Below are 20,969 nucleotides of genomic sequence, written 5' to 3'. Positions count from 1 at the left end.
CAAAGACAAGGAATAGCTCCACAACTGCCCCTATAGGTGTGACTGGACTCAGACAAGCATGTTGGAACATCAGGACCTTGCTAGATTCAACGGATGCCAAACAACCGCCCTCAAATCGCTGCCCTCAGTGAAGTCTGATTCCCAGACGTCGGAAACCTCAAGGAGCAGGGGGCGCAGGCTCCACCCTTTACTGGTCAGGTAAGCCACAGTCAGAGTGACGTCTCTCAGGAGTGGTCTTCACGTTTGAGAATACCATAGCCTCAAAGCTGGAGAACCTACCGCATCATCTCCACGCTGACCCAGCAGACAGGGTTCTACACGGGCTTGCGCAACCTAGTACGGAACACCCCTGCAGACGACAAGGTCATTATTCTTGGCTACTTCAACGCCAGAGTGGGCCGAGATTCAGGAGCCTGGAGAAGCAGAAAGACAGTCTCAAGACAACCTGGATGCAGCCTCGGTCAAAGCATTGGCACCACATTGATTACATCCTTGTCCGCCAGTGACCTCAGAGACGTCTTGCACACCAGAGTGATGCCCAGTAGATAGCATCGTACCAGGCGATAGGCCATAACTGTCCAAGCTATGCAGCTAACTAGCTGAGAAGAACAGGAACTCTGTGTGGATTTAACCTGTTTATTATTAAACCAGTTTGTTTTACAGTCAGCAGTCACACAAACATCAAGCGTTCCAAAAACCACAGATAAACAGAACAATCAAACAAGCAGGAACATTAAGAGCCGCTTAGCCTGACGATCACAGCAGGAATGAATAGTATCTTAAACCCCGTCGGCAGCAGCGTGACGTCTCAAACATCAGCTCCATTCTATTCTGAAATGTTTCCGTTTTTATGAAAATCAACTTTAAAATAAACCATCACGTCTGTGACGACGCCTGCTGCTACATCGCCAAACAAAACCTGCAGGATTTCTCGTCCAATTCAGAGCGAATCCTCGGTGTTGTGAAGAATCCTCGTAAAAGCTGCTGTAAGCGGCTTTCACGTCGCACAAAAGGAAATAACATAAACACGAGTGTTTTTTTTATTCCACCTGTATTTCACAGACCCTGCTGTTCACGACCTCCTAATGACGGTGGTAACAGGGACGAGACTTCGCGCTGACACCACTGGATTTCTGTTTGTTTGTTTTCTTTTTTCTCTTCTCTACGTGATAAATATTCAAGGTGCAGCGTGAGCCGAGTGAACGTTAGCGACAGCAGGAGCCGCGCGGAGCCAGAGTTCTTCCCTCATCAGCTGCTCGCTCGTTAATTACAGAGAAACAGAGTCTGACAGAGTGACAACAGACTGTGACGGAAATTCATATTTCACCGAGCAAACTGAGCGTTAACAGAGAGACGGAGAGAGAGAGAGAGAGAGAGAGAGAGAGAGAGAGAGAGAGAGAGAGAGAGAGAGAGAGAGAGAGAGTGGACGCAGCTAATTTCACCTGCATCAACCTCATTAACCTCCGTGTAGGCAGTGTTGTAATGTTGTAATCTGTCCAAGCTAACATGTTAATGTGCAACTAACTACAGTATATATGCAAGCTGAGGTGCAAACGAGCAACTAACTATCTGTCCAAGCTAAGGTGCTAACGAGCAACTAACTCTCTGTCCAAGCTAAGATGCTAAAAAGCAACTCACTATTTGTTCAAGCTAAGGTGCTAACGAGCAACTAACTAGCTGTCCAAGCTATGGTGCTAACAAGCAACTAACTATCTGTCCAAGCTAGGGTGCTAACGAGCAAATAACTGTCTATCCAAGCTAAGGGGTTTACTTGCAAATATCTGTCCAAGCTAAGATGCTAACAAGCAACTATTTGTCCAAGCAAAGGTGCTAACGAGCAACTAACTATCTGTCCAAGCTAAGGTGCTAACGAGCAACTAACTATCTGTCCAAGCTAAGATGCTAGCAAGCAACTCACTATGTGTTCAAGCTAAGGTGCTAACGAGCAACTAACTGTCTATCCAAGCTAAGGGGTTTACTAGCAACTAACTATCTGTCCAAGCAAAGGTGCTAACGAGCAACTAACTATCTGTCCAAGCTAAGGTGATAACAAGCAACTCATTATATGTTCAAGCTAATGAGTTTACTAGCAACTAACTATCTGTCCAAGCTAAGGTGCTAACGAGCAACTAACTATCTGTCCAACCTAAGATGCTATCAAGCAACTTGCTATTTGTCCAAGCTAAGGAGTTAACTAACAACTAACTGTCTATCCAAGCTAAGGGGTTTAATAGCATATAACTATATGTCCAAGCTAAGATGCTAACGAGCAACTATTTGTCCAAGCTAAGTAGCTAACTAGCAACTGTCTATCCAAGCTAAGGAGTTAACTCGCAACTATTCATCCAAGCTAAGTAGCTAACTACCAACTATGACACAAAAAACTGTGTTTCGTGGCTCCCAAAGACTCTCTTCATGCGATCAGAGCTTATTCTGCTGGTTTTCAGCTGCTTTCAGGTCAGTTGTGCTGCAGAATGAGGAGGAGGAAGAGGAAGAGGAGGAGGAGGAGTGTTGTTGTTTGTTTGGAGAACAGCTGTTTATTACCAGCAGAGATAAGAACAGAGCTCCCCATTCATTCTCAAGAGGAGCAGATGAATCAGACCACCTTGGGTCAATACTCGCCTCCTCTGTTTCCTCTGCTCCTGCAGCGAGGAGAGGAAGACTTCCTCTTCTTCCTCTTCTTCTTCTTCTTCTTCTCATCTTCTTCCTTTTCCTGTTCTCTTCTCTGATCACAGAGATTCACCTCTAACCCCTAGAGACACAATTACCTTTTCCTGGTCTCACCTCACCCTCTGCTCCTCCTCCTCCTCCTCACAGATGAGTAAGCCTGTTCTGCAGACTCATAAAGCTGCTGTTCTCGCTTCACACAAAACTTTTGCTGAGCACAAACTGACCCTAAAGTCCTTATTCAGCAAAAGGGCAGAAACACACAGAGAGAGAGAGGAAGAACTCCTACATGTTGTTCATTTACATGCAGCCTTTTGTACTTTATAAAAATAAAATCAACGTCAGACAGTCTTTTCCAACAGGAAACTCAAGTTTGTAAACCACTCACTCTCCCACACCGAACCCCATAGAGAAAATCAGTGATTTTACCTCACGGGGACACAGGAGCTGCTGGTCTACTGCTGCCTCGCGTGGTCACTTTGTGTCACTGAGGTAAATCTGAATGAAGGATTTTAAAAGCCGAATTAAAGAAAATAAGACATTTTCATTGACTGATGGAGGCAGCAGTGGATCAATAACTCCTGTGAACTCCTGTGTGCTGTCATGTTAAAATCGTTGATTTTCTCTATGGACTTTGGTGTGGGAGAGTTATCAGCAGATACTTTCTTCCTGTTCCGTGTTAGGATTCCTGTGAAGACGTCAGAGACACAATCAAAGAGCAGAGAGGGAAAAAGGTCTCAGGTTTAAGCTCCAGGTCTCACATCTCCACAGCGTGTTCAGACTCTCACATCAGGCCAAAATCCCTCCAGGCCTCAGTCCGAGTGAGAGCTGCAGCTGCAGGCTCAGGGACCTCCAGGCCTCGGCAGTGATCCACTCACAGGAGGAGTCCATTATCTCCCAGAAGGGGTCATTACACAGAGTCCTGCTGTGAGGACCTGAGTGAGGACAGGAGTCCTATCTCCACCTCCTGCGGCCTCACACCTTCATGCCTCTGATATCATCAGATTCTGAAAATAACGTCTTTTTTTATTTCTTTGGACCACCTGCCGTTTTTTTTTTTTAGATGAATCCAGATTATGGAAGTTTTTTGCTTTTAAATGTAAAAAAAAAAGAAAAAGACATGAATAGATGATTACATGCGGGGTTCAATTTTTCTCAACTTTTTCAGGCTGATGATGAAACGAGGCATAAAGAAAGACCTTCGCCTAAATTGCGGATAAAAGACTCAATTCTAAGCCGATGAAAACCAAACAATTCCTGCTTTCAAGCGATTATTCACCACTTATGGCTGTTATAGTCGAGTTGTGTCTATAAATGTTACACACTGGACCTTTAAGAGGATGCTCACTGATGTATCTCACCACTATTCAGCCTTTTCTATACTATAAAAACGCTTTCTCTCCCACACCAAACCCCATAGAGAAAATCAGTGATTTCAGCTCGCGGGGACACAGGAGCTGCTGGTCTTCTGCTGCCTCGTGTGGTCACTTTGTGTCACTGAGGTCAATCTGAGCAGAGGATTTTGAAAGCCGAATTAAAGAAAATAGGACATTTGAAGTTAGTGATGGAGGCAGCAGTGGATCAACAACTCCTGTGAACTCCTGTGTGCTGTGATGTTAAAATCGTTGATTTTCTCTATGGGCTTTGGTGTGGGAGAGTGAGTGGTTTATAAACTTCAGTTTCCTGTTATTTGGGCCTTTTCTACTTGATAACAACCTTGCAGTTTAAGTCTACGACGTCTCAAGAACACATTCATGTCTTTATCTTCACTGTTAGACAGACTTTTCCAACAGGAAACTGAAGTTTATAAACCACTCACTCTCCCACACCAAAGCCCATAGAGAAAAACAGTGATTTTAGCTCAGGGTTAAAGTGTGACAAAACTGAAGCCTGGGAAGCAGCTTAAAGATGACTCCTCCTCCTCCTTCCTCTGCTGCTTCTTCCTCCAGCAGGTTATCATCTCACCTGCTCCCAATTCACTCATCAGCTCAGCCTTCATATTTCCTGGTCCTGCAGACGCTCAGCGGTAACGTCACAAGTGAATTTCTCTGTGAGTGAATTTCTCTGTGAGATGAATAAAGTATCTATCTATCTATCTATCTATCTACAACTTATTCTAGTATCTGTACAACACTTTTTGGTTACCGGGACCTTCTTCCAGGTCTCTTTTTAGTGCTAAAGGTTGCAGACTCCTGGTGTAAAGTGTATATCGTGTCTGTCTGTGAGTTTTGAGCCGGGATTTTAAAGACAGAGATAGAGTTCAGCAGTAACAGCATCATCAGTGTGTGTTGATGATGACGGAGCAGCATCTGTGTCACACTTTCCTTTCATTTACTTCACAGGTTTTTTACAAACAAAACAAAGCGTGTTAGCAGCACACGTGTGTGTGAATTTAAACCCTGATCTCTACATGCCCCCCCATCAGCAGCTGTTATTAATATCCTGCGGCTGTTTGACAGACTCTGTTAGCGGCTGATATCAGGATCGCAGCATTTAGCTGGAGGTGGGGGTTAGTGTGTGTGTGTGTGTGTGTGTGTGGCTGACGCTGATCAAAGCCTCAGTTGCAAACAAACGCCTGAGGCTAAAAAAGAAAACCAGACATCGCGCCGCAGCGACGAAGCAAAAATTCCTCGTGAAACGCGTTGTCGCAGTTTAAAGCAGGGGCTCGTTGTCTGGGTCGCACTCTGACCTCTGACCTCTGACACGCACACAGGCGCTGTTATGCTACATTTCTGCTACGTCTCATTTTAAAAATGCATCGTCACTGTTGCCGTGGTTACCTGATCTCCACACGACGGTGAGGTTTTCAAGGCCTTAAAATGGAAGAAAAAACTGGGGCTAATGCTGAGCTAACTGCGCTCCTGTAGCTAATGCTAACCACGATCCTGTAGGCTAATGCGAAGCTACATTAACATTAGGCCCAGGATTGGAGTTTTACAATGCTTAACCAACTCCTGGGGCTAATGTTAAAGTAGCTACTACTCCTGGGCCTAATGCTAAGCTAACTATGATTCTGCTGCTTATTCTGAGCCAGCAATTAACCTGGGACTAATGCGAAGCCAACAACTCTCCTGGGGCTAATGCTAGGCTAAAAACTCTCTTGGGTGTAATGCTTAGATAGATTACTGGGGCTAATGCTAAGCTAAAAAAAAAAAATCTCCTGGGTCTAATGTTAAAGTAGCTCATTAGCCCCCAGGCAAGGAGCTACTTTAACATTAGACCCAGGAGATTTTTTTTTTTTTGGTCATGGTGCTAACTCTAAGCTAAAACTTTCCTGTGGCTAAAGCTAAGCTAAAAACTCCTGTGGCTAACTCTAAGCTAAAAACTCTCCTGTGGCTAATGCTAAGCCAATAACTCTCCTGAGGCTAATTATAAGGTAAAAACTCTCCTGGGGCTCATTCTAAAGTGAAAAAAAAACTCTCTCCTGGGGCTAATGCTAAACTAAAAAAAAACTCTCCTGGGGCAAATGCTAAACTACAAAAACACTCTCCTGGGTCTAATGCTAAGCTAAAAACTGTGCAAAAAAAAAATCTGCGAAAATTACAGAGTGCAGCTTTAAGTTTGAGAACAGCCTCATGAGACGAGCAGAGAAGCTGACGCTGTGAGTCTCTGTCAGCAGGACTGGTCAGGTGACCCCGTCTGAACCGGACCTGTTCTGCTCTGGGTAACGGCTCTCGCTGTGTTCTGCTGAGGCAGAAGCTGCTTCTCCTCCCAACACAGCGATCAATTCTCAATATGGTTAAGAGGAACAGATCAATGGCTTTAACAGAGGGAGCTGTCAGTGTGCTGCTGAAAGCCATTTAACCACACACACACACATTCTGGTTTAGTGTTCTCTGTGACACACTTACACACAGAGATAAAGCATTCCCTGACCACTTAGCCCTAGCCTTTAACCTTAACCTAAACATAAACCCAATTGTAACATTCAGGCTAAAATCCACAACAAACCCCATAGAGAAAATCAGTGATTTTAGCTCACAGGGACACGGGAGCTGCTGGTCTACTGCTGCCTCGTGTGGTCACTTTGTGTCACTGAGGTTAATCCGAACAAAGATTTTTAAAAGCCGAATTGACAAAATAAGACATGGTAACTTAGTGATGGAGGCAGCAGTGGATCAACAACTCCTGTGAACTCCTGTGTGCTGTGACGTTAAAATCGCTGATTTTCTCTATGGGGTTTGGTGTGGGAGAGTGAGTGGTTTACAAACTTCAGTTTCCTATTATTTGGGCCTTTTCTACTTGATAAAATCTACATCAGTTTAAGTCTACGACGTCTTAAGAACACGTTCTCATCTTTATTCCACTGTTAGACAGACTTTTCCAACAGGAAACTAGAGTTTGTAAACCACTCATTCTCCCACACCAAAGCCCATAGAGAAAATCAGCGATTTTAGCTCGCGGGGACACAGGAGCTGCTGGTCTACTGCTGCCCCGTGTGGTCACTTTGTGTCACTGAGGTAAATCTGAATTAAGGATTCTAAAAGCCGAATTAAAGAAAATAAGACATTTTAAATGACTGATGGAGGCAGCAGTGGATCAACAACTCCTGTGAACTCCTGTGTGCTGTGATGTTAAAATCACTGGTTTTCTCTATGGGCTTTGGTGTGGGAGAGTGAGTGGTTTACAAACTTCAGTTTCCTGTTGTTAAAGTCTGTCTAACAGTGAAATAAAAACGTGAAAGTGTTCTTAAGACACCGTAGACATAAACTGATGTAGATTGCATTTGCTCCCTCGACATTAACGTCTATATTTATCGGTCTTCATTTCACTTTAACAACTACTCACTCGAGCATTTCATTATTTTTTATTTCACGTTGATACTTTTACAATCTCGTTCACTGTGTTTTCTTAGCATTATTATTGCTGCTATTATTCCATATCTCTTCACTTACCTGTTTTATTTCCTCATTTGTTGAGTTATTGTTACTATTGTTTTTTATTGCGTGGCGTTTCTTTGTTTGCATGTAAAGTGCCGCAGCTCGATCGATGACTCGATCCTCTCAACATGTTGTTTATCGATCGCTGCGATCTTATGGGGCCACTGATCCATACTGGTGACCGCGTATGGATCTGTAATGAGCTGGAAATAGAAACCTGTCTGAGGACAGTCTTGTCGGTTTTTTGATAACATTCTATTTCATGTCACGCTCTCGATCCGATTGAAGCAGACAGGAAGCGGCGATGGAGAAGGAAATATCGGCTACAAACGTCAGGAACAAGACGTATGTGGGAAAAAGGGCTGAATAGGATTAGAGTATTGATTTTGAGCTACTCCATTGAAGCCATAACAGCCCACAGAGAGAAACTCAGACACTAAACACGCTCACAAACATTCATCTTTTTCCTCCTTCTACTCGTCTTTCGCGATTAAAATCAACAAAATGTTATCTACGCCATATCATAAGAACACGATCAACCACTCACTCTCCCACACCAAACCCCATTGAGAAAATCAGTGATTTTAGCTCACAGGGACACAGGAGCTGCTGGTCTGCTGCTGCCTCGTGTGGTCACTTTGTGTCACTGCGGGAAGTCTGAGAAGCGGTTTTAAAAAGCCGAAGTGACAAAATCAGACATTTGAACTGAGTGATGGAGGCGGCAGTGGATCGACAACTCCTGTGAACTCCTGTGTGCTGTGATGTTAAAATCACTGGCTTTCTCTATGGGGTTTGGTGTGGGAGAGTGAGTGGTTTATTAACTTCAGTTTCCTGTTCGAAAAGTCTGTCTAACAGTGAGATGCAAACAGGTTCTTAAAAACATCGTAGACTTAAACTGACCTAAATTTCGTGAGCCAAGTGTCTTGCTGTGTCGGGAGAATCAGCATTAGCCAGTGTGCACGTGCAGGTATTTAAAGCCGTAAAACTGCTCTGTGTCTAATGACTCACCAGCGATGAACCAATGAGTCATGCGTCACATGTCTAAAAATGAAAGGAGGCAGAGTCTCTCACAACAGACAATTCTGTCTCACTTTAACAGTGCATGTCTTTTCTAGTCTAATCACCTGCTGCATGCATGAGAAATAAAAAAAATAGAAGCTTTGAACCATTTATCCCACTTGTTAACAACACATATTGCACAGCTGATGCATCGTTTAACCTCAGGCTGCTGCATCTGTCTTTAATCACCTCAGACAAATTCAAATCCTGCCGATTTGACGCAGAAAAGTGTCCGGTCCATGCTTTAAATTTCAGCGTAAAGAGATTTCACTCCTCCTGAACGTGAGCGAGGGCAACCAACGCCAGCGAACAGAGACACAAAAGTGTTTCATGACTATTCCATTCAGCGCCGACGAGGCCGCATCTTCTCATGTGTCATCTCTGTCGTTGTTTCATGCAGTTGTTTCTCATTATTCTTTATACGTTTGGCGGTTAAAGGACCAATTTGTCCACACAGTATGTACCAGAGATGCAGTGTTGCCCACGGCAACGGCTACAAAAGCTAGACGCTTTCATTTAACAGCAACTGTCATGTATAATACGTTTTTCCAATTTAAACATATATATATATATGTATATGTATATATGTATACATATATATATATATATATATATACCATTTACCAAAACAAAGGAAAATATTACACAAAAAAATGTTATTTTAAAAAATCCATAATAAATATCTAGAAATTACAGTTATGAATAAGCGTTAAGTGCATTTGTGTGAGCTGTCCATGGTTCTGAATTTGTCACAGACTCTTATTTGCTGGACAAACGCTGAAGTGCTTTCTATGGTGCTGTAACGCACCCAGCACATTATACAGTACATACAGTTGTGTATATGCGGTCAGAGCTCTCCGTGGTGCTGAACCAGCTTCACGCACACTGTACATACAGTGTGTGTGTGTGTGTGTGTGGGGGGGGGGGGGGGGGGGGGGTGGAGGGGAGCTCTCCTTGGTGCTGAACCCAGGCCGCTATGCTCGGCAGTGCTAGACTCTCAATGGTGCTGAACCACGGCAGCGGTGCGGAGGAGCTCTCCGTGGTGCTGACTCGCGTACAGACAGAAACAGTCGCGCATTTTTAACTTCAGGGGTTCGAGCTGGGGTTCGGAATACGGTTGTTTACACACGTGCATGCAACAACAACACACACACTAGTGAGGAAAAACTATAAAACACACACGCACGCGCGCGCACGATCATACTGAGTGGACTGTTTGTGATGCTTATAGAACTGGATCAAGACAATGCGACACAGTAGCGTGTTTTTTCTGTTAAAATTCAAATAAAAAAAACAACAATAATCAGTTTTTGGGTTTTGTTTACCCTTTTTAAACTAAATAAACAGTCACGCGCTTCCTCCTCGTTTCTCACCTGTGTGGCGGTAAAGCGGCCCGGACCCTCCGCGGTGTTTTCCGGTGAGTTGTCCAGCAGTCGGTCCCGGTACAGCGACCACAACCCGACGTTAGGGAAGAAAAGCAGCGCCGCCACGAGCAGCCCGGCGACCTGCAGCAGCCTCTTCTCCTTTCTCCTCATCCCTCTCTCTCTCTCTCTCTCTCTCTCTCTCCGTGCCCCTCTGTCTCGCGCGCTCTCTCTGTCTCGCGCTAGCGTCTGCAGCAGCTGCTGTAAAAATCCAGACTGACACAAGTTTCACTCTGACTGAAGAGAAGAGAAGAAGAAGAAGAGGAGGAGAGGGAGTCTGCTTTACAAGCTCACCAAAGAAAACAACAACACAACCACACGGAACTTCCGCTCAGGATTTTCAAGATAAGACCTCCAGAAGAAGAAGAAGAGATGATGCGGATTCACATTTCTTTTTAATCGCTATTTTAATCACTTATTATTTATTTGTTATTATTTATTATTTGTCCATGAAATGCAAAAAAAAAAAAAAAAAAGCACAACATTGTGTCAAATAAAGCAAAAACAAACAAACATATCATATTCACGTTTAAGAACTTTGTTTTATTTTATGGAAAATAAGATCTAATTCTGGCATATTAATTAATATGCACTGTCCAAATACAGTGTACCGTTATTATTATTATTATTATTATGATAATATAAAAAAATAGTTTTTTTTGCACTCGTAATAATGTATCAGTCTGGGTATATTATTATTATAATTATTATTATTAATATTATTATTGTTATTATTTCTGTTATTATTACTAGTAGTAGTAGTATTAGTATTGTTATATATTATTTATTCACCAAGTTCAATCTTGTTTTCCCAAAGGTGGTCATAAAGTAGATTTTAATGTAAGTGACACAGAATATGTGCTTTTATTTTGAAGGGCACAACACCTTTACTTGCCGTGTTCTGGTTTTCTCTGCTGCAGCTTGATGGTGGGCTTTTGTGTGTGTGTGTGTGTGTGTGTGTGTGTGTGTGTGTGTGTGTGTGTGTGTGTGTGTGTGTGTGTGTGTGTGTGTGTGTGTGTGTGTGTGTGTGTGTGTGTGTGTGTGTGTGTGTGTGTTTGTGTGTGTGTGTGTGTGTGTGTGTATTCACAGATTTGGCGGGAGAAAAACATGACATGGATTCAGTCTGAATTCAGTTTCCAGAGCTCCAAGAGTTTCCAGAGTTTTTAGAGCTCCTAAAGTCTCCAAAGCTTCCAGAGTGAACGCTGTGAAGCCAGAGAAAGCAGAGGAGAGATAGAGCTCTGCAGAGGCTCTGCTCCAGGAAAAGCTGTGGGAATAATGAAGCAGCCTAATCCGAGTCAGAGGGAATACTGATGCTGCTGCATCATGAATATAAGACAGCAGGCTTCATTACAGTCAGCTGGACCAGTTTGTGACAGCAAATCAAATCAAAATGAGTAAATTCAAGAGACAAAGGTGATTTTCATCATCCTGTTTACGCCGTGACTCTGGACCAAAAAAATAACCAGATTAAAAACAAATTTAACACATGAAAACATCCAAACACAAATGATTTTTGAGCAACAAATGATTTTAATATCAAGCTCATTTGACTTCATTCACTCACAGTCATTCAGAGAAAAATAACCATCTCCAGTCCAGGCATCTCCAAAGTTTCCAGAGTTTTTAGAGCTTCTAAAGTTTCCAGAGTTTTTAGAGCTTCTAAAGTTTCTAAAGCTGTCAGAGCTCCATGAGCTTTTAGAGTTTTAAGAGCTTCCAAAGTGTCCAGTGTTCAGAGCTTCTAAAGTTTCCAGAGTTTTAAGAGCTCCATGAGCTTTCAGAGCTTTCAATATTTCCAGTTTTAAGAGCTTCTAAAGTTTCTAAAGCTGTCAGAGCTCCATGCGCTTTTAGAGTTTTTAGAGCTTCCAAAGTGTCCAGTGTTCAGAGCTTCTAAAGCTTCCAGAGTTTTAAGAGATCCACGAGCTTCCAGATTGTTCAGAGCTTCTAAAGTTTCCAAAGTTTTAAGAGCTTCCAAAGATTCCAGAGTTTTCAGAACCTACAATGTTTCCAGAGCTTTCGATATTTCCAGTTTTAAGAGCTTCTAAATTGTCCAGAGTTTTAGGAGCTTTTAAAGTTTCCAGAGTTCTCAGAACCTACAATGGTTTCTAAAGCTATCAGAGCTCCGTGAGTTTTTAGAGTTTACAGAGTTTTCAATATTTCCAGAGTTTTAAGAGCTTCCAAATTGTCCAGAGTTTTAAGAGCTTCTAAAGTTGTTTCCAGTTGTAAGAGCTTCTTAAGTTTCCAGAGTTTTTAGAGCTTCCAAACTTTCCAGAGTTTTTAGAGCTTCTAAAGTTTCTAAAGCTGTCAGAGCTCCACAAGCTTTTAGAGTTTTCGGAGCTTCCAAAGTGTCCAGTGTTCAGAGCTTCTAAAGCTTCCAGACATTTAAGAGATCCATGAGCTTCCAGATTGTTCAGAGCTTCTAAAGTTTTCCAAGTTTTAAGAGCTTCCAAAGATTCCAGAGTTTTCAGAACCTACAATGTTTCCAGAGTTTTCAGAGCTCCATGAGCTTCCAGTTTTCAGAGCATCTAAAGTTTCCAGTGTTCAGAGCTTCCAAAGTTTCCTGAGTTTTCAGAGCCTCTAAAGTTTCTAAAGCTGTCAGAGCTCCATGAGCTTCCAGATTGTTCAGACCATACAAATTCTCCAGAGTTTTAAGAGCTTCTAAAGTTTCTAACGTTTCTAAAGCTTCGAACATCTTAGTGAAGATTTTTGCTCTCTCCACATCAACATCCACTCCTCCTCCTCCTCCTCCTCAGCAGTAGTCTAAAGTAGTCTCAAGTAGTCTAAAGTGGAGACCTGAAAGCCCTAAAATAATCCTTGATTACTCGTAGATTTCAATATGTTTTCCAACAGGAAACTGAAGCTTAGAAACCACTCACTCTCCCACACCAAAGTCCATAGAGAAAACCATTGATTTTAACGTCACAGCACACAGGAGTTCACAGGAGTTGTTGATGCACTGCTGCCTCCGTCAGTACATTCAAACATCTTATTGAGTAAAATTCGGCTTTAGAAATCATTTGTTCAGATTGACCTCAGTGACACAAAGTGACCACACGAGGCAGCAGTAGACCAGCAGCTCCTGTGTCTCTGTGAGCTAAAATCACTGATTTTCTATATGGGCTTTGGTTTGGGAGAGTGGTGGAGAGTTTCCTATTGTTAAAGTCTGTCTAACACTGAGATAAAGACGTGAACGTGTTCTTAAACTGATTTTATTAGATTTTTATTGTTGTTATTATCATAAAATCTGCCGTAAAACATGTTTATGAACTTTCAGAGTCCCATAAACGCTGTATAAAACATTCATGAGCACATATAGAGAAGGCATCGTGGGTTTTATTCAAATGCTGCGAGCTCACGTCGTCATGGTGATATATTATATATTATGGTCTGTTCAGAGCGGCTCTGACAGGAGCTGGACCTCCATGCATCATCAATGACTCTGACAGTGAACGCTGTCGATACGGCTGAGCGTCAGACCAAAGCAGTCGCACTGATCCATGAAATACAGTAAGTGACCACAGACACACACACACACACACACACAGTGCAGAAGCAACTCATTCATCAAGTCCAATAATCTCCTGGATTATCGATACGTTGATGCTTCAGCAGCCTGAGGAGAATTAATCTGTCACAGCAACACTTTTCCTCTGAGAAGAGAATGTGACAGAGAGAGTTTGAGTTTTTGTTTGTTCTAAAATAAAATAAAATAAAATAAACTAAGATAAGATGAAGTAAAGATAACTTAGATTAAATAAAATTAAATTAAATTAAATTAAATTAAATTAAATTAAATTAAATTAAATTAAATTAAATTAAATTAAATTAAATTAAATTAAATTAATATAAACTAAAGTATGCTAAGATAAATTAAATTAAATTAAATTAAATTAAATTAAATTAAATTAAATTAAATTAAATTAAATTAAATTAAATTAAATTAAATTAAATTAAATTAAAATAATATAAAATAAAGTAAGATAAAATAAAAATAAAATATAATGCAAATTAAATTAAATACAAATTAAATTAATTTAATCAAAATAATACAAAATAAAGTAAAATGGGATAAAATAAAGTCAGATAAAAAAAATCATTTAAATTAATATAAAATAATCCTATAACATAAAATGGAATAAAATAAAATACAACACAATACAATTAAATTAAATTAAAATAATATAATATAATAAAATAAAAGAAGAAGAGAGATGACAGAATGACTTTCATGACTCAGCAGAAAACCACAGTCACGTTTTACTTCACAGTTCTGTTCATGGAGCTTTGTTCACTTTTCCTCCACATTCCAATAATTCAGGAACAACAATCCAATCAAAGCCTCTCTCTCTCTCTCTCTCTCTCTCTCTCTCTCTCTCTCTCTCTCTCTCTCTAAATGTCGCACATGCATCTTTCATGGCGACGCTGTGAGGAATCAGGGATTAAATAATGGATGAGCGCAAGTTTTCACCTCCGTCTTTGTCACGGCGATCAAACACTTCTGCTCATGATAACAGATGGTGATTTCCAGTTTTTAAATAAAGCGAACACAACAAATAAAACGTATGTATTTTATATACTATATGTATATATATATTTCTATGGTTTCCGTTTTATTGGACTTAGAGCCACAATTTCATATCACGATCTGTAATCAGCAATCGTTTGATTTGTACAAAAACTCTTTTGTGTCTGAGGATGAAGGAACTGTATACATATATACATTTATACATACATATATGTACATATTTATGTCTATAGCAGGTGCCTTAACTATAAACTTTATGAAAAAGGAAGATTTTAAAGGTACCACCAGGTAGAAAAAGTATAGGGCCAAGCACTGAGCCCTGTGGAACTCCACAAGTAACACAAGTTTGTATTGACGGTGCGATTTCACAGAATTTCAAATGAAAAGTGCCTGTTTTTATATGGAACAACTTATTTTCTTGGAATAACAACACATTTATGACACCGACACTGAAACCGGGTCGATAATTACTTGTTGGGAAGCGGCGACAGTGAAGTAAAAAAGCAGATGTTGAAGCATGAAGTAGCAGGTATCTGTAATTTCAGTCTGTGTCTGTAGATAGAGACAGTCCGGCCTTTCTGCCCTCGATTTAGTTGTGACAGAAACGACCTTGTCAACAAGACAAAGTCCCGCCACACGCCTCCCTCGCGATGCGTTCAAGGACACCGCAGCATTTAATATGTAGGAGACGGCGTCCAAACGGCCTCGAGGTCACTGGTCGTATTGTCTGGAGCAACATGGAATGTGGGAAAATGAACACAAATGTGATTTTATTCTGTCGTAAAACGTAAATATTAAGTGATAAAAATGAGTAAGTAACTTTCTAAGTAAGAAAGGATAAGGACCAATGCTTCAGCGGCGTCTCCTGTGACTTCCAAAACGTCGCTGTATAATCATGAGCGGCAGCTGCTCGTCAGTGTCGATAATAAATGATAATAAATGATAATAAATGATAATGGAGGCAAACGAACCTTGTTGTGCTCTCGACACAAAGATTGCCGGGGAAAGTGAGGAGATTAATTACGGGGTAATAAACGTTAGCTCGTAAATGTTGATGGTGACCTTGCTCGGCGCCCGCTGTCTCTCGAGGATCAGCGCTCTCAGGTGTTACCGGCTCAGCATTAATGCTAATCGTGACATTAGCGGCCGAGTTATACGACGGCGATCAAGCGGATTTATGGAATCGAGGAGTTTGACGGGAGTAACGGCCGAGTGTGCGTCACGCAGTTTAGGTTTCTGAAGAGCAGCAGGAGGTTTATGGACCCGACGCCACTGTTTTTTGTCTTTCTTTTAAATCAGTGATAGCACCTGGTGCTGTTTCCCCATATAAAACAGTGACCTTTAAAGGGTCAAATATACTATTCATATTTTATATATATATTTCAGGCTGAAGTCATTTTAAAAGACTCATTTAAAGTGGAAGAAATTATTAATATACATTATTTTTATCTGACACTGCAAATTTTTTTAAAAAATGAGTCAAAAATTTGAGTTTTGGCCAATCATTGACCCATCCCATAAAAATTATTATCAAATTCTCCTTGAAATGTATTTTATGGAAATAATTATAGAATTTTTTTATTTTTTTTTAATTAAATGTAGATTTTTTTAATTATTAATAATTTTAGGGTTCTCAAAAATATTCAGGCTGAAGTGTCTTTAAAAGATTGACTTAAAAAATATTAATATATATTATTTTTACAGCAGTTATATTTCAGCAGTTTGGGGAATGTGACATTTTCAGCCACGAGGAACAACGATGTCAGTTTTTTTTAGTTGTGTAAACATACTGGCCTTTAAAGGGTTAAAATGTCAAAAATATTATACATTTTTTACATGTTTATTTCCGGCTGAAGTGTCTTTAAAAGATTGACTCATTTAAAGAGGAAATAATTATTAATATTTAATATTTTTACAGCAGTTTTGGGAAAGTGACATTTTCGGCCACCAGGAACAAATATGTCAGTTTTTTTTTTTTGTTGTTTTTTATTTGACACTGCATTAATAAATAAATAAATAAATAAATAAATAAATAACAATGCATCAAAATCAATGTTTTTATGGAAATTATTGTAGTATTTTTTTCCCCCCATAGTTATGTAAACATATTGGCCTTTAAAATATTATACATTTTTGACATGTTTATTTCAGGCTGAAGTCATTTTAAAAGATTTTAAAAGAATCATTTAAAGTGGAATAAAAATATTAACATATCATTTTTTTTACAGCAGTTTTAGGAAAGGAGGCTTAAAATAACTATTCCCATTCATATCCAATCAACAGCAGTGTAAATATTAGTATTTCATGTTGGATATCAGCACTACAAATGTGTTTACTACTCTGTGATGCATTCCCGTCAATGTAATCCAGATTACACCAGCTCTTTCCAATTGAGATGTTGTTTTTCCGCCGGTCCTCAGCCGCTCAGCCAAAAAGTTAATTTGGAGCAGTGTCACCATCGAGCGCCAGACTCTCCAGTTTGATCAGAATTCCTCCTGCGGGGATTTGAACCATATGCCTGAGCAGCAGCCCCGAGGAGACGAGCACAGAGAGGAAATAGGACATGTTTATTTTCCCTGATGCTTGAAGAAAAGACGTGTTTCTCGAAAAACAAACACCGCCGCATTTGACAGTCCGTGAAACAAAGCGAGGTTTAACAACAAACCACACGACGGCCGTGAAAACAAATGGGAGGATTTGTGCTTCATCCTTCATCCTGTGCGTCGTGTTCACATCGGAGGAGATTATGGAAATCTCCTTGAAGCGTGAAGACGTTTAACCCACAAACACCTGACATGAAGAGATTCTTCAACGTGCATCAATGTTGCATAACATTAGACAAAAGTCGAGAGGCCAGATTAATGCAGAGAACAAAAGAAATACGCACAAATCAGTGTTGTGTTGATTGAAAAACATATAAGCAGGAACATTTCATTTCATTTTAATTGTATTTTAATCCAGATGTAATTTAGTCCAATGATAGAGAGTCTGATTCTGCACACACATACCAAATTCCGTTCAAATCCAATGAGTTTTGACAGAGAAATTAGGTATAGTTTTGCAGTTTTGCCCATTTGAACAAATGGGGATTCCTTGAAACATTAGATTTACACATCTGAACGTGTTCAATGGGATAGAACCATGTTGAAATTGCTGCAAAATCTGTAATCTGGATCCAATCTGGATTGAATTTAGGACGATGGTAGAGAGTCTGATTCTGCATACACATACTAAATTCCATTCAAATCCAATGAGTTTTGACAGAGATATGAGGTATAGTTTTGCAGTTTTGCCCATTGTAACAAATGGGGATTTGTTAGTTGAAACGTTTGTATATTTTGTGACGCCACCAATGGGTAGATTCTGAGCAAAGTTTAATGAGAACATTCTCGTGGGCTCAGCTAACTGTCACAAAAAAATCATATGTGATTCTTGTGTGATCACCTAGCCATCACAAAGAAATCACTGTGATCTGTGAAGATGTCGCAAAGATATGCACATATGAAATTGTTCAATGGGAGAAAACCATGTTGAATTTGCTACAAAATCTGTAATCTGGATCCAATCTGGATGAAATTTAAGGTGATGGTAGAGAGTCTGATTCTGCATACACATCCCAAATTCCGTTCAAATCCAAAGAGTTTTGACAGAGATATGAGGTATAGTTTTGCAGTTTTATCCATTATAACAAATGGGGATTTGTTAGTTGAAATGTTTGTATTTTTTGTGACGTCATCATGTGGTAGATTCTGACTAAAATTGAATGGGAACATTCTTGTGTGATCACCTATCCATCACAAAGAAATCACCATGATCTGTGAAGATGTCGCGAAGATATAAACATATTTACTTGTTCAATGGGAGAGAACTATGTTGAAATTGCTGCAAAATCTGTAATCTGGATCCAATCTGGATGAAATTTAGGACGATGGTAGAGACACTGATTCTGCATACATATCCCAAATTCCGTTCAAATCCAATACATTTTGACAGAGATATGAGATATCGTTATCGATACACGTTCAATTAGTTTTTTTTGAAAACTTCTAATTCTGATAAAAGACTTGAAAAATATATAATTGCTGTATAATAATTATGGTACGATTTTTGTTGCTTAAGAAAGAGCAGCAGCGTCTGAATCTACGTCACCAAAGTAAAGGAAACCAGGCGACGAAAAACGTGTTTAAACGGAAGCTAGCGAGAGTAAACATCACTGATGAGGGACAGGTGTTTACAAGCTGATGCTGACATGGCGTGTTTTCTACTCAGGTGATTTAACACACTTCTCTAAATGTTCTGTGTGGTTTTATATATGTAACTTGAACACAGAGCAGTGTTTGTGTTTGTATGTCATGGCTATTGTTGCTAATGCTAATTGTTGCCAACTTTATGGCAAATGCTTTGGCGAGCTTACTGTGGAAACTTCCGGTTTTCAGAATAAAACGTCCGTATTAAAAGTGTATTTTTAAAAAATTGAGAATGAAGAATTCTTAACAACAGTTGCTGAATGAGACACACCCTTTTTTAAATGACATTTTAATACATTTCACACAGTAAATATGCGCATTATGTCTCAAGAGTTTATTTCACCTGCTGGCCCCAAATCAGTGCAGGATCACACTTGTTTAATGAGACACACGTATTTATTTATTTATTTTTTCTTCATGTTTCAGCAGCACCAACACTCTCTAGCACTGCTGCTTCAAATGACGACAGACAGACGTTTTTGCATTTATGTTTTAAAAGACGTCATACTATGAGTCATTCCTACAATTCGTTGTCATTTCAGCGTTGCGACTTTCTTTAAAAAAAATATACATATATATATATATATATTACCATGCAAGAATGTATTATTTCATCTAAATGAGGGCTTATTAAACTACAAGAAAATGTTATTGGTCCAGCTCAGGATATTGAATTATAATAACTTTGACCAAATTCTTGACAAACAACATGTGCCAAAGCAGTGTCCACCCTGTTATGGGTTTTCTAAGAACAAAAAAATGTCCCTTATTTGCTCAGTGAAAGTATTTGAAAAAAATATCCATAAATAAGCATTATCTTGGGGAAAAAAATGATTCCATTTTAATGTATTACAATAAAAAATACAGGGGTAACACGGTGAACACAGCAGTAACAGCATGGACAGGATTTATAACATATTTATGAACCATAGTTTAATATTTGCAAAAATATATATAAATGACAACAATAAAATGGAGTGACAGAATGGATGTGGATTGATCACGTGACTTGAGGAACAGTCAGTATTCAAAGGCTTTTCCATCATAGTAACAGAAATTAATTCATATAAAAAATGTAATTTATTCAGAAAATTGACTAATAAGATTATACAACAATCATGAAAAAAAAAAAAATGTACACAGGGTTTAATATGAAAGTGAATAGTTGCCTCTGTTTTTGGTAACAAATAAACAAAGACAGTTTAATGATGTCTTTGCACCTGCAGGACATCAGGAAGATCAGAGAGGAGCTGCAGGACACCACAGGGTCCGCGTGATCCCCACCTCCTGTACTGCCACCTCCTGGCCGTATAAGGGAAATGTACAAAATGAACGTGTATTTTTAATTCACTGTTACTTATTGTTGCTGTAATTAAATGTCTAAGATGTTTCTGGCACTTTATAAATGTGAGTTATGTGGTTAATGGGTTTCATATTTGATCGACTTCCAGTTGAATTTGTCGGAAAAAATCACAATCGTCTTTCATATATCGCTTCACCTCGATGTTTTGTTTTAGGACGACTGTTTTTTAATTGTCACAGAAGTGTCATTTGTTCAGTTTAATCTGAGAAGAAAACACACAATGGATTTTTACAAGTACAATCTGAGTCGTTTGTCATTTTCAAATGTAAATGTTGACTTTTTGGTAAATTGCTGCACGTGTGACTTTACGTGTGTTTGTTCTTTAAAGAGAAAATGTGTCAAAGTAAATGTTGTCGCGCACACAAGGTCATTTCTTCTTAAACTGACGTCACTGTACGAACTTTCACTCGTCGACAAATGTTTACAGCGCTCTTAACGTGAGTTAAACAACTTAAATTCTCAATAAATAAATTCTTCAATGAAGTTTTTTCATACCCTGCTTGTTTTACACCCCCCAAAAACCCCCCACAATATAGTGGTGTGTGTGTGTGTGTGTGTGTGTGTGTGTGTGTGTGTGTGTGTGTGTGTGTGTGTGTGTATATAAGCCAACTCCTTCACCTGCTTCATTGTCAGCTGAGCCTCAGTGAATCATCACCTGAGCAGCTGATCCTGAACTGAAGGTGAAGTAAAAACACTGAGCTGATCATTTTGTCTTTAATCCTCTTCACATTTTAACGTCTTTGTTTTTTCTCCTTTTTTTTTTTTACAGACTCTGTGACTGAAATACTGATCATCCACCCGCCGTGATGT

The 20,969-nt window shown here is 39.7% G+C and overlaps 1 protein-coding gene across 1 annotated transcript in view; it reads right to left on the bottom strand.

Annotated features, from left to right (window-relative positions):
* The window catches only part of LOC310927384 (polypeptide N-acetylgalactosaminyltransferase 10-like), a gene marked incomplete at both ends in the record, with an annotated part of 41,646 nt that extends 31,505 nt beyond the window's left edge, over positions 1–10,141 (bottom strand). The window contains one exon of the mRNA XM_083889679.1: positions 9,980–10,141. Coding sequence (XP_083745805.1) covers positions 9,980–10,141 — 162 coding nt within the window. The remainder of the gene's footprint in view (positions 1–9,979) is intronic.
* Between the last annotated feature and the right edge of the window lie 10,828 nt (positions 10,142–20,969).

Source organism: Microchirus variegatus, assembly GCF_963457635.1.
Source record: "Microchirus variegatus genome assembly, chromosome: 5".
In the NCBI taxonomy this organism is placed as follows: domain Eukaryota; kingdom Metazoa; phylum Chordata; class Actinopteri; order Pleuronectiformes; family Soleidae; genus Microchirus; species Microchirus variegatus.
The sequence above is the reverse complement of the archived record's forward strand: the minus strand, read 5'-3'. Positions and strand labels throughout refer to the sequence as shown.